Source organism: Nicotiana sylvestris, chromosome 9 (assembly GCF_000393655.2).
Source record: "Nicotiana sylvestris chromosome 9, ASM39365v2, whole genome shotgun sequence".
Lineage (NCBI taxonomy): Eukaryota > Viridiplantae > Streptophyta > Magnoliopsida > Solanales > Solanaceae > Nicotiana > Nicotiana sylvestris.
This window is the reverse complement of record NC_091065.1, coordinates 84,715,305-84,728,674: the sequence shown is the minus strand read 5'-3', so window position 1 is coordinate 84,728,674 and position 13,370 is coordinate 84,715,305. Positions and strand designations below refer to the sequence as shown.

General features: G+C 40.6%; 1 protein-coding gene across 1 annotated transcript; it reads left to right on the top strand.

Annotated features, from left to right (window-relative positions):
• The first annotated feature begins 4,680 nt into the window (after positions 1 to 4,680).
• Positions 4,681 to 5,226, top strand: LOC138877864 (uncharacterized). Its single transcript, XM_070157510.1, has one exon. The coding sequence runs from the start codon at positions 4,681 to 4,683 to the stop codon at positions 5,224 to 5,226; it is 546 nt and encodes a 181-aa protein (XP_070013611.1).
• Positions 5,227 to 13,370: the final 8,144 nt, after the last annotated feature.

Below are 13,370 nucleotides of genomic sequence, written 5' to 3'. Positions count from 1 at the left end.
GCAGCTCAAACGACGTCGTTTGGCTAGCCTAGAACTGGATCAGGCGGGGTGGAATTGGATTGGGTCAATGAGGGCGAATTGGGCCTGATCTGAGGTAGCTTCAATTGGGCGCAAAATTAATCAGAATCTGGCCCAGATTAGGCTTCTAATAAAGATCACTCTTTCTCAAATTGTTTTCTTATTGTTTTGTTTCTTTTCCTTGTTATTTCGTTTTGTATTTTTGTATTAATTTTTCTGATTTTTTACAAAGATGCAAAATTAAACTAACAATTAAACTAAAACTAATTAATGCCTAAAATTGTTTTAAAAACTATTTCGTGACGATTTCACAATTAAACAATAAAATGCAAAAGCGAACTATTTTTGTTATTTTTCATATTTTATTCTAAAAAAAATTATCCTCTAATTAATACTAAAAATATGAAATTAAATCCTAAATGCAAATGTATTTTTGTATTTTTCATATGAATTAAAATGCACAAATAAAATGCAACAGTTACCAGAAAATGCCCAAAATTCACAGAAGTTGTAAAATCAAGAAGAAATCATTTTGTTTGAATTTTTGGGAATAATTCATATATAGGGAAAAAATCACGTACTCACAGTCGTCTCATAATTGCCTTGGGATTTTGTAAGGAGCAGTTCTGGGGTGCATTATGCGACCACATAATGGGTATGCAGACCGCATTTCTGCCACCTACCCAGACAGTGTGTTCAGGTTATGGGGAGTATTTTTGCGGTCCATTATGCGGGCCGCATGTCAACTTTGCGATCGTAGATCTGAGTAGGGCTCCTATTTTCTAATTTAAAAAAAATCGACCCCACCCCATTCAAAACACCCCATTTGACCATTTTTCTGTTATTTCAAGACATATAGAGTGAGAGGGGGAGTTCTAGAGTGAGAGGGGGTAAACTTCATCAAGTCCTTTCTCAATCCTTGCCCCAAATCCTTGAAGATTGTCAATTGAAGCTACTAGGTCTTCATCGTAAGAAGTAAGAACTGTACCCTCATCAGTAATTTTAAATTTCTATTAATATAGGTAATTAGCAAGTGGGTACATGGGTATAAGGGCTAGTAATCTTGCATGCACAAGAGATAATGGGGTATGGGGAGGATGAGAACTAAAGAAACAAGAATTGGGGTATACTAATGAATAAATTTCTTTCAAAAGGGGCCTAAGATCATAATGCACCTTTTATATTAGGTAATATGCTCAAACGAGATAGAATCATAATCCCGTCTCTATTTCTTGGTTCAATTGTTATTCTTATACAATAGATTGAAGTGGTAAGAGTCCCTGAATTTTATAAGAATTAGGGGAACGCTTTATTGAGGTATGTTTGGCTAAAACCTTCTCCTCTTAGAAATTGAGCTTCCATGGTGCCCGTGTAAGTGTTGTAAGTTCGAAACGTAATTGATGCAGTGCTTGTTATGTTGAGTGAATTGATGTTGTGAAAATGTATGTGGTAAGTACTTCTTTATGTGTTTAATGCGTTATTCTTATAAATGGAAGATGTGTGGAGAACATGATTTATGTGCTAAATGCCTAATTTTCATGCCAAGGTTACTTTGAGACTAGTATTCCAAACTTGACGAATTCTCCTCTATGCTTATGAATCAAATTGCTTTTGTATATGCCTAAGACTTTAAGTGTCAAGGTAAATATTGAAAATGGGAACAATGTGAAACGTGAGTTGTGGAATGTTGAAATTGTGGCCCCAAGTGCCGGTAAACTAATACATGTGTAACCAAAGATTGGTGTGAGATGAATAACGGAAAATGGTAACGTCTCGGAGAGATGGATTAGCCGATCGGGCCGTGATCGGACGCTATGACATATATATAGATATACACACACATGGTGGTAATATATTGACGATTGAAACTGGAAAGTGTGAACGAAATAAAAGTAACATCTCGGGGAGACGGCTTAGCCGATCGGGCCTTGATATATATATATATATATATATACACATGGTGGTAATGTATTGACGATTCAAACTGGAAAGTGTGAACGAAATAATAGTAATGTCTCCGGGAGAAGGCTTAGTCGATCAGGCCGCGATCGGACTCCGCTCACGGAAGCGGTGGTAATATTGATAATGATGCAACAGTGTGGGATGCTCCAGTCTAAAATTTCATGAACTATGTGAAAATTATGTGAACCTCCTTATATTGTCGGCATGGTACTTATTTGAAACTTTGTTGTCTTTACAACTTCCTCTTTACGCTTGTATGGTTGTTATTTCTAAGAGGATGATGTTTAGTTATACATACTAGTACTATTCCATGGTACTAACGTCCCTTTTGCCGCGGGCGCTACATTTTTAAATCAATGTAGGTGGCTCCATAGCAGATAGTGCCGATCGTGTGTAGCAGAGCATCCTCTTCTCAAGACCTTGGTGAGCCCCTTCCTCCTTCAAGGGATTATGTTGTACACTTTTTGTTATAGATATCCATTTTGAGGTGTAGCTGGGGCCTTGTTGCCGACATTGTTATCACTGTCTTTTGTATCCTTAGAGGCTCCGTAGATGTTTGTGTAGGTTATGTATGGGTATTGGATAGGTCAATGAACCATGTTGTAACCTTGTACTCTTGCTTTCTTCTAAACTATAACTGTATGGAATCCTAACTATGGTTAAGGTTGTGTTATAAAATTAGCTATCCATGTTGAATGTACAACACCTCTTGTTATCTAATTAAATGGCATCGGATCCCTTAACCGCATTGAGTTGGGTACGAAGTGTTTGATAAGGCTTACTCAGTTGGGTTCACTCGATTGAGCACCGATCGCGCCTCTCGAGGTTGGGGCATGACAAACTTGGTATCAGAGCCTAAGGTTTTAAAGTGTCATAGGATGTCTCGGAGCTGTGTCTAGTAGAGTCCTTCTTATCGGTGTGAAGTCGACCACATCTATAAGTTAGAGGCTACTTTGGCATTGGGAATAACACCCTTCATTGGTATTCTGAATTGTGCGGAAATTGTGATACTATTTCTCCCTCTATTTAGTGCATTGCTCTATATTTTAGTAAATGGCACCTAAGAAGAAAGTGAAAATTGGCCAAGGAGCCAATCCCACCTCAGGATGTGGTTGAGGAATCATTGCTAGATGCTGCGGGTGAGGGTAGTCGCCCTGCTCACCTGCCTGGTCCTCTTGTTCCAGAGCAGACTACCCCTGTTCCTACACCTGCGGGGGGTACTACTATCCCTCCCATTGATACTCATGTCCTGCCTCCAGCCCCAGCTTCTGGTTCTGGTATCTCTGATAGGGATCTTAGGGGAGCTATTTAGATGCTGACACAGCTAGTGGCATCCCAGGCCCAGAGGTTAAATGTTGCACCCAGTTCATCTAGCCAACAAGGGGATTCCACCAGTTTTGGGGTAAATAGATTTCTGCAGTTAGACCCTCCAGTGTTTATGGGTGCCAATCCAGAAGAAGACCCTCAGGATTTTATTGATGAGATGCATAAGACCCTCAGCGTTATGCGTGCAACTAAAACGGGGGGAGTAGATTTAGCTGCCTACCGTTTGAAAAGGGTGGCCTATGGGTGGTTTGAGTTATGGGAAGATTCCCGCGAAGAGGGGAGCCCTCTGGCGAGGTGGATTGAGTTCGCTGATGCCTTTATAGATCATTTTCTGCCTGCTGAGACAAGGGCAGCCCGTGCAGTGGAGTTCAAAAATTTGAAACAGGGTAGTAGAAGTGTGTGGGAGTACCATATGGAGTTTGCCCGCTTGTCCAAGTATGTTATTCACATGTTGCCCACAATGGAGGCTAGGTTGCACCGGTTTGTTCAGGATCTTAATCCTTTAACTATTAACAAGGCTTCTACAACTGTATTAAATTCTGACATGAATTATGGGAAGATGGTGGCGTTTGCTCAGGCCACAGAAAACCGTAAACTGAAGAACAGGATGGAGAGAGAGGGTAACAGAAGGACCCGGTCTGCAGGCAGCATGGGTGAGTCACTAGGTAGGGGAAGATCAACTTTTCGGGGAGGAACATTGGGGCTGTCCCAGTCTGTTGCACAATCTTTAGCTAGTGCGCCGCTATCAGGGCCCAACCAGCAGCAACAGTGTAGTCATTTCAGGCTAGTTAGGGAAGCAAAGGATCCCATCAGCGGGGTCGGTTAGGTGAGGGATCCCAGCAGCAGCAGAGGTCTCCGTGCCCCAAGTGCGAGAAGATGCACTCAAGGGTTTGCTACTTAGAGTTGCCCGTGTGCTATGGATGTGAGATGAGGGGCCACATTCAGAGACATTGTCATGCATCCCGCCAGGGAGCGGGTAGGGGCTCGGCACCTTCATCCAGTCCAGTAGTTGCTACATCTTCGGCCCCCTCTCCAGTTTGAGGTACCCCAGCACCCGCGGGGCGAGGTGCATCTAGGGGTGGTGCGCAAAGTTCAGGAGGGCCCAACCAGTTCGATGCTATGAGTGGTCGCCAGACTGCAGAGGCTTCTCCTGATGTTGTTAAAGGTATACTGACTGTCCAATCCCATGATGTGTATGCATTTATTGATCCCGATTCCACCCTGTCATATGTTACCCCTTTTGTTGCAATGAAATTCGGGATAGAACCAGAACAGCTTCATGAACCATTCTTGGTATCTGCTCCGGTTGGTGAGTCAATTTTGGCTACTTGAGCTTATAGAAGTTGTGTTGTCACGGTGCGTGGTAGGGATACCATGGCCGATCTGATTGAATTGGGGATGGTTGATTTTGATGTAATAATGGGAATGTATTGGCTTTACTCATGTTTTGCCAAGCTTGATTGTGGAACTAGAACTATGAGGCTTGAGTTTCCTAATGGGCCCGTGGTGGAATGGAAGGGGCATAATGTAGTGCCTAAAGGTCGGTTTATTTCCTACCTTAAGGCTGCAAAGATGATCGGGAAGGGGTGTATCTATCATTTAGTCCATGTTACAGACACCGATGCCGAGGCACCTAGCCTTGAGTATGTACCTATCGTGAATGAATTTCTGGATGTCTTTCTAGATGAGCTCCCTGGGGTTCCTCCAGATAGGGAGATAAACTTTGGGATTGATGTGACGCCAGGCACACAGCCTATATCAATTCCACCTTACAGAATGGCACCAGCTGAATTGAAAGAGCTAAAGGAACAATTGAAGGATTTGCTAGACAAAGGGTTTCATTTTGCCGAGTGTGTCACCATGGGGCGTACTGGTTTTGTTTGTAAGGAAGAAAGATGGGTCGTTGCGATTGTGTATTGACTATCGGCAGCTTAACAAAGTCACCATCAAAAATAAATACCCTCTACCCAGAATAGATGACTTGTTTGACCAATTGCAAGGTGCTATGTGTTTTTCGAAGATCGACTTGCAGTCCGGGTATCACCAATTGAAGATAAGGGAGCAGGATATTCCAAAAAGCAGCTTTCAGAACTCGGTATGGGCACTTTGAATTTTTGGTAATGTCTTTTGGGCTAACAAATGCTCTGACATCTTTAATGGATCTTATGAATCGAGTCTTCAAGCCTTTTCTAGACTCCTTTGTGATAATATTCATTGACGATATTCTCGTATATTCTCGAAGTCAAGAAGATCATGCTAACCATCTCAAGGCAGTTTTGCAGACTCTTCAGCAACATCAACTGTATGTAAAGTTTTCGAAATGTGAATTTTGGCTTGAATCCGTCACGTTCTTGGGTCATGTCGTCTCCAGGGAAGGAATTATGGTTGATCCTCAAAAGATTGCGGTAGTGAAAAATTGGCCTAGACCTACTACTCCAACAAAGATTTGTAGTTTCTTGCGTTTAGCTGGGTACTATAAAAGATTTGTGGAGGGGTTTTCTTCTCTTTCCTCTCCATTGACTAAATTGACCCAGAAAGCAGTTAAGTTCCAGTGGTCAGGCGCTTGTGAGAAGAGCTTCCAAGAACTGAAATCAAGATTGACTACAGCGCCGGTACTAACCCTGCTGGAGGGTATAGGGGGATTTGTGGTGTATTACGATGCTTCCAGGATAGGGCTCGGGTGTGTGTTAATGCAACACGGCAAGGTAATAGCCTATGCTTCTAGGCAACTCAAGAATCATGAAAAGAACTATCCAACTCATGACTTAGAGCTTGCGGCAGTAGTGTTTGCGTTAAAAATTTGGCGACATTATCTATATGGGGTCCATGTGGATGTATTCACGGACCACAAGAGCCTTCAATACATTTTCAAGCAGAAGGAGTTGAATTTGAGGCAGAGAAGATGGCTAGAGTTACTCAAGGATTATGACATTGATATTCTCTATCACCCGGGAAAGGCTAACATTGTGGTGGATGCTATTAGTCGAAAATCTATGGGAAGTTTGGCTCATTTGAGGGTAGATCAGAGGCCATTGGCTAAGGAGGATCATCAATTGGCCAGTTTGGGAGTTCGCCTTACGGACTCTAAATATGGAGGGGTACTTGTGCAGGATAGGGTTGTATCATCACTTGTGGCAGAGTTGAAAGAAAAGCAATTCAACGATCCATTATTAGCACAATTGAAAGAGGGGATCCATAAACACAAGACCACAACTTTTTCCCTTGGCATGGATGATGGTACCCTACGGTGCCAAGGCCGCCTATGGGTTTTATATATTGACAGTCTTCGGGGAAGGATCATGGCAAAATCTCACACTTCCAGGTATTCAGTGCACCCAGGTTCTACGAAAATGTATCATGATCTTAAGGAAGTTTATTGGTGGAACAACATGAACAGGGATGTGGTGGACTTTGTGGCTAAATGTCCGAACTGTCAGCAAGTGAACGCCGAACATCAAAAACCTGGAGGATTGGCTCAAAGCGTAGAAATTCCAATGTGGAAATGGGAGATGATCAATATGGATTTTTTGGTAGGGTTGTTGCGCACTCCGCGCAAGTTTGACTCAATTTGGGTGATTGTTGATCGACTCACAAAATCAGTGCACTTCTTGCCAGTCAAATCTACCGACACTGCGGAATAATATGCCTAGTTGTATATCAAGGAAATAGTCAAGTTGCATGGTACTCCAGTCTCAATCATTTCTGATCGAGGGGCTCAGTTCATAGCCAACTTTTGGAAGAAATTTCAGCAAGGTTTGGGCACGCAGGTAAATCTTTGCACAGCTTTTCACCCCCAAACTGACGGGCAAGCAGAGCGGACTATTCAAACGCTTGAGGATATGTTGCGTGCTTGTACTCTCGATTTCAAATGTAGCTGGGATGTTCATTTGCCACTCATAGAGTTTGCTTATAACAACAGCTTCCACGCTAGTATTCAGATGACACCATTTGAGGCACTGTATGGTAGAAGATGTAAGTCTCCCATTGGGTGGTTCGAGGTTGGAGAAGCTGAATTGATGGGACCAGACCTTGTGCACCAGGCCATGGAGAAGGTCAAAATTATTAAGGAAAGGTTAAAGACTGCTCAGAGTTGCCAAAAGTCTTATTCGGACGTCCGTTGTAGGGACTTGTAGTTCAGAGAAGATGATTGGGTATTCTTGAAGGTTTCCCCCATGAAGGGTATCTTGCGATTTGGGAAGAAAGGAAAATTGAGCCCAAGATATGTCGCACTGTACAGGATCATCCAGCGTATTGGTCAGGTGGCATACAAGCTTGAGATGCCACCCGAGATGTCATTGGTACACCTAGTCTTTCCTGTGTCTATGTTGAAGAATGCAGTGGGAGATCCATCTACTTTCGTGCCAGTTGAAACTATTGAGGTCAATGAAGAACTGTCCTATGAAGAAGTTCCAGTTTCCATTCTTTACATGCAGGTCTGGAAATTGAGGAATAAGGAGATTGCTTCTGTAAAGGTGTTATGGTGAAACCAGCAGGTTGAGGAAGCCACTTGGGAAGCTGAGGAAGTAATGAGGAGGAAGTACCCACATTTGTTTGTATAGCCATGTAATAGTTTTCATTCATTTGGTCCCTATCAACTCTGTATCCTTGATTTGATATATGTAAAACTGTTCTGTTTTGTTTTGGTTATATGATTGCCTATGCGTCCATGATTGGTATTGTACAGGTTATGTCGTGTCTACGGAATATGTATACGCTGTTAGGATATGTTTCTGGGGCTCTCTGATAGGTGGATAGGCCTAGATACAAAGGAAACTCTGGCAAAATTTTTAGTAATTTAAGAAGTTATCCAAATTTGGAGCTATTGAAGTATTCCATGATTGTGAGAAACTGGAATTTCATAAGAAACTGCTAATGAGTGAACCTTGATCCTCATTTGAGGATGAATGATCCTAAGTGGGAGAGGATGTGAGGCCCGTGAAAGATTTTTACTCTAAACCCGAAAGCTCGTAGTGGCAAATTAGGGATATGTGTTTGATATGCGTAAATTTTTTTAAAGTGATCTATAAAAAGTCAATGAATAATGTTTTCCAGAAAAAGTGCGATTCTGCGGTCGAAAATGCAGTCGCATAACAGTTATGTGGAATGCATAGTCATCATAGAGTGAAGCAGTGTGTTGGCCAATTTGAGGTCAACTATGCGGCCAATTATGTGATCGCATAATCGATATGCGGGGCACAAAGTCGTCGCATAATTCCCTTTGGATTTTGTAAGGGGCAGTTCTGCGGTGCATTATTCAACTACAGAACGGGTATGCGGATCGCATTTCTACCGCATACCCTGACAGTGTTTTCAGGTTTTGGGGAGCATTTTTGCGGTCCATTATGCGAACTGCATGTCAACATTTGCGATCGCAGATCTGAGTCAGGCTCCTATTTTCTAATTTTAAAAAAACTGACCACACCTCATTCAAAACACCCCATTAGACCATTTTCCTGTTATTTCACGACATATAGAGTGAGAGGGGTAGTTCTAGAGTGATAGGGGGTAATCTTCATCAAGTCCTCTCTCAATCCTTGCCCCAAATCCTTGAAGCTTGTCAATTGAAGCTACTAGGTCTTCATCCTAAGAGGTAAGAGTTGTACCCTCATCAATAATTTTAAATTTCTGTTAAAATAGGTAATTAGCAAGTGGGTACATGGGTATAAGGGCTAGTAATCTTACATGCACAAGAGATAATGGGGTATGGGGAGGATGAGAACTAAAGAAACAACAATTTTTTTCAAAAGGGGCCTAGGATCATAATGCACCTTTTATGTTTGATAATATGCTCAAACGAGCTAGAATCTTAATTCCGTCTCTAACTCTTGGTTCAATTGTAATTCTTATACAATATATTGAAGTACTAAGAGTCCCGGAATTTTATTAGAATTAGGGGAAAACGTTATTAAAATATGTATGGCTAAAACCCCCTTCTCGTAGAAATTTAGCTTCCATGGTGCCGGTGTAAGTGTTGCAAGTTTGAAACGCAATTGATGCAGTGCTTATTATGTTGAGTGAATTGATGTTATGAAAATGTATGTTGTAAGTAATTCTTTATGTGTTTAATGTGTTATTCTTGTGAATGGAATATGTGTGGAGAACATGATTTATGTGCTAAATGCCTAACTGTCATGCCAAGGTTACTTTGAGACTAGTATGCCAAACTTGACGAATTCCCCTCTATGCTTATGACTCAAATTGCTTTTGTATATGCCTATGACTTTAAGTGGCAAGGTAAATGTTGAAAATGGGAACAATGTGAAACGTGAGTTGTGGAATGTGGAAATTGTGGCCCAAGTGCCGGTAAACTAATACATGTGTAACCAAAGATTGGTGTGAGATGAATAACGAAAAATGGTAACGTCTCGGGGAGATGTCTTTGCCAATCTAGCCGTGATCGGATGCCATGACATACACATACACACACACACATACACACATGGTAGTAATGTATTGACGATTGAAACTGGAAAGTGTGAACGAAATAATGGTAACGTCTCGGGGCCGTGATCGGACTCCGCTCACAAAAGCGGTGGTAATATGGATAATGATGCTACTGTGTGGGATGCTCCAATCTAAAATTTTAAGAACTATGTGAAAATCATGTGAACCTCCTTATATTGTTGGCATGGTGCTTATTTGAAACTTTGTTGTCTTTACGATTTCCTCTTTACTCTTGTATGGCTGTTCTTTCTAATAGGATGGTATTTAGTTATGCATACTAGTACTATTCCATGGTACTAACGTCCCTTTTGCCGGTGGCACTACATTTTTAAATCAATATAGGTGGCTCCATAAATAGTGTCGATCGTGTGTAGCAGAGCATCCTCTTCTCAAGACCTTGGTGAACCCCTTCCCCCTTCAAGGGGTTATGTTGTACACTTTTTGTTATAGATATCCATTTTGAGGTATATCCAGGGCCTTATTGCCGACATTGTTATCACTGTCTTTTGTATCCTTAGAGGCTCCGTAGACGTTTGTGTGGGTTATGTATGGGTATTGGATAGGTCAATGAACCATGTTGTAACCTTGTACTCTTGCTTTCTTCTAAACCATAACTGTATGGAATCTTGGAAGCCTAACTACGGTTAAGGTTGTGTTATAAAATTAGCTATCCATGTTGAATGTACAACCCCTCTAATTGTCTAATTAAACGACATTGGATCCCTTAATCGCATTGAGTTAGGTAGGAAGTGTTTGATAAGGCTTGCTCAGTTAGGTTCACTCGATTGAGCGCCGGTCACACCTCCTGAGGTTGGGGCGTGGCATTTATGTGTTCCTGATTCAGGATTCCTATGTTCCCAACCCTTCTCCCTTCTCTGTGCAGTTGTTTGTTCTCAATATGGTGTATGCCACCTAGTGTTAACTAATGAACTAAGCTAAATCTTGGTAGTGAGAATCTTTGTTTTGAAACTTTGTGACCATGTTTCTATTTGTTGTTTGGTTGCTGAAACCTTTGCTTCAGAATGCTGCAATGACTCTGTTCACTTCTAAACTATTTTCTTAAAACTATTTCTATTTTCAAGCACTACTCCTATTCTTAGAACACCTAGGTCCTTGCCCTTCTAGTGTAAGAATTGCTTAGGAGTCCCTGAGGCTCCTCTAAACATTGACACACTGGAGTTGGCTTTCCATAACTTGCTCACAAAGGGTTGCTTTGAGGGTTTCCTGGTGTGAGCATTGCCCGGGTCCCTGAGGCCCTTGGAAACTTTGACACACCAGGATATTGTTCGATGCACTATGAGGTTATAGCACTTTTGGCATTTTCGAAGGCCCCGTCTGCCAGGTTTATCTTTTAGACCTATATTCAGGCTCCCTATATTTGTAGCAATTCACTTCTATAATTTGTTATTAATGTTGGTCTGTAATAATAATTTCTTGTAAACAGATATTAGAGAAATAAGTAAAAGGGAGGGTTGCTTATACATATCCTGTTGGAAAAGGGTAGATACCATGTCTATAGGTTGTTACAATATCTTGTCTTTCTAGATACCATGCCTATAAGCTGTTACAATGTTTGTTCACTTAGATATCATGCCAATAGGATTCAAAAATCGATCCTGCATTTTGGATAACATGTTTGCAAGTTTGCTGCGGTGTTTGCTTAGATACCATGCCTATAGGGGTTTTAAAATTAATCACTCTTGCTAAAAAAGATCATATTCTGCATACTAACAATGTTTAAATCAGTCTTCAGCATGTTTTAAAATAATTCACTGTATTTAGATGCCATGCCCATAGGATTAAAACCAGTTTATGCATTTAGCTGCCAATATCTATAAGTCTAAAATTAGTTATTTAGCGCCTAGACCAGCATGTCTATAGGACTTAATAAACTCAAACTGTTTTAAAATGGTTCTCAGAATTCTGATTGCATTTAGACAGCACGTGTATAGGGTATTACAGATTCACGCCTAGGCAAGTTTATAGGTAATCAAGGTCTAATAAAAACTGCAAAACTACTTTGCTTATTTGTGACTGCCCAAATTCAATAGGTTTTAACTAATTAGGTCTCTATCACTTTGCCTTAACACAATTCTACATATTTGTTGCCTAGAGTTTTCTCCTTTTAATTATTGTAGGAGAGTCTAGATCCACCTTAACTAGAAGTCCTAAATACCTCCGGAAGGCTTTTGCTATGACCAAGGGGAGAGTAATTAGGTAGTAAAAGATATGATGACCTCTGCGCTAATGCCACGTGTAACCCCTCTATTTGAGGAAGGCTTATCGGGTGTTGTACAGATATGATCCTATAGGCTAACAAACCTAGGACTTCCCTCATCTTATTTACATATGTGTGGTTAGGTTGCTTATTTGTCAAATTTCCTTTATCTTATATGTGTGCTTAGACTGCCTATTTGTTAAATGACTAATTCACAAAATTGAGTTCGGTCGGGTCCCACCGTTGTGCATCGCGGAGGGTGTCTAACACCTTCCCCTCAAGGTTATTTTGATTCCTTACCCAAGTCTCTGATAATGCAAACCGGTTTCATGAGTTATTTGCTCTAGGTGCCCTAACGTACCTTAAATTCATTACGTGGCGACTCTTCAAATACCCAATTCCCAAAAGGAAATGAGTTGTTCCTAATGAATGTCGAAACTCGGACTCTGTGCGGAAAAAGGGGGCACGACAATGCCATAACCTTTTTCCCATATACCATATACATATATTTACAAATATATACGCATATATAATGCCATCTGGTCATGGGTCAATGTACATGTATAAATGTATTTTGCTTGTTTCTTCTGTATAATTTGGACCATTCGAAAAGAAAGAAGGAATGACCTTAACATACCTGGAGTAGGAAAAACTCCGTATAATATTCTTCGCGAAGATTGCACCGTACTCTTTTAGAACCACAAAATATTACGTTGCTATTATTCCAACAAATTCTTGTTGGAAGCTTTTGTGAAATGAATTTTGCTCTTGCTCCTAACGTGTTTGATCTAAGAAGCATCGTTTTTGAACTAATGAAGAATTTCTTCTGCTCCTAACATTTCTGAACTAAGAAAGAACGTTTTTTGAATTTTGAAAGAATTGATAAAACAATTTCCCATGGATAAGACTTATAAGCAAGTCTTATTTTGATAAGACTTATATTTAAGTCTTATTTTAGTTAAATTTCCATAAGTATCCACATGGCATGAATGACTAAGAGTCATTCTTAGTCATTGTGGCTTTGTGCTACGTTGCTTTGGGAGGGGTTAATTTATTAATTTTTTATCCACTTATTAGTTAACTGGGTAATGTCCTGTTACCCGGTAATTAATCAATTACCTGCATAATTTAAAATTTATCTTAAATTACTTAAAATTTTACGTATTTTTCATATACTTTATACATTATACTATCGTGGTCATATGGTACCTTGCATGGTACTAGTTCATAATTATCGAGTACTATCGCTCAACCCGTATTTTATCCCAAATTGTCCACTTTCAACGAACCTCGTTTTTTTTAATTCGTGTACCCTTTATCCTTCATGACACTTCTTTATCGCTTGTTATAAATAGCATAAATGCGTTAACGTCAAGATGATCTCTTCCCCGAGCTACGTCAA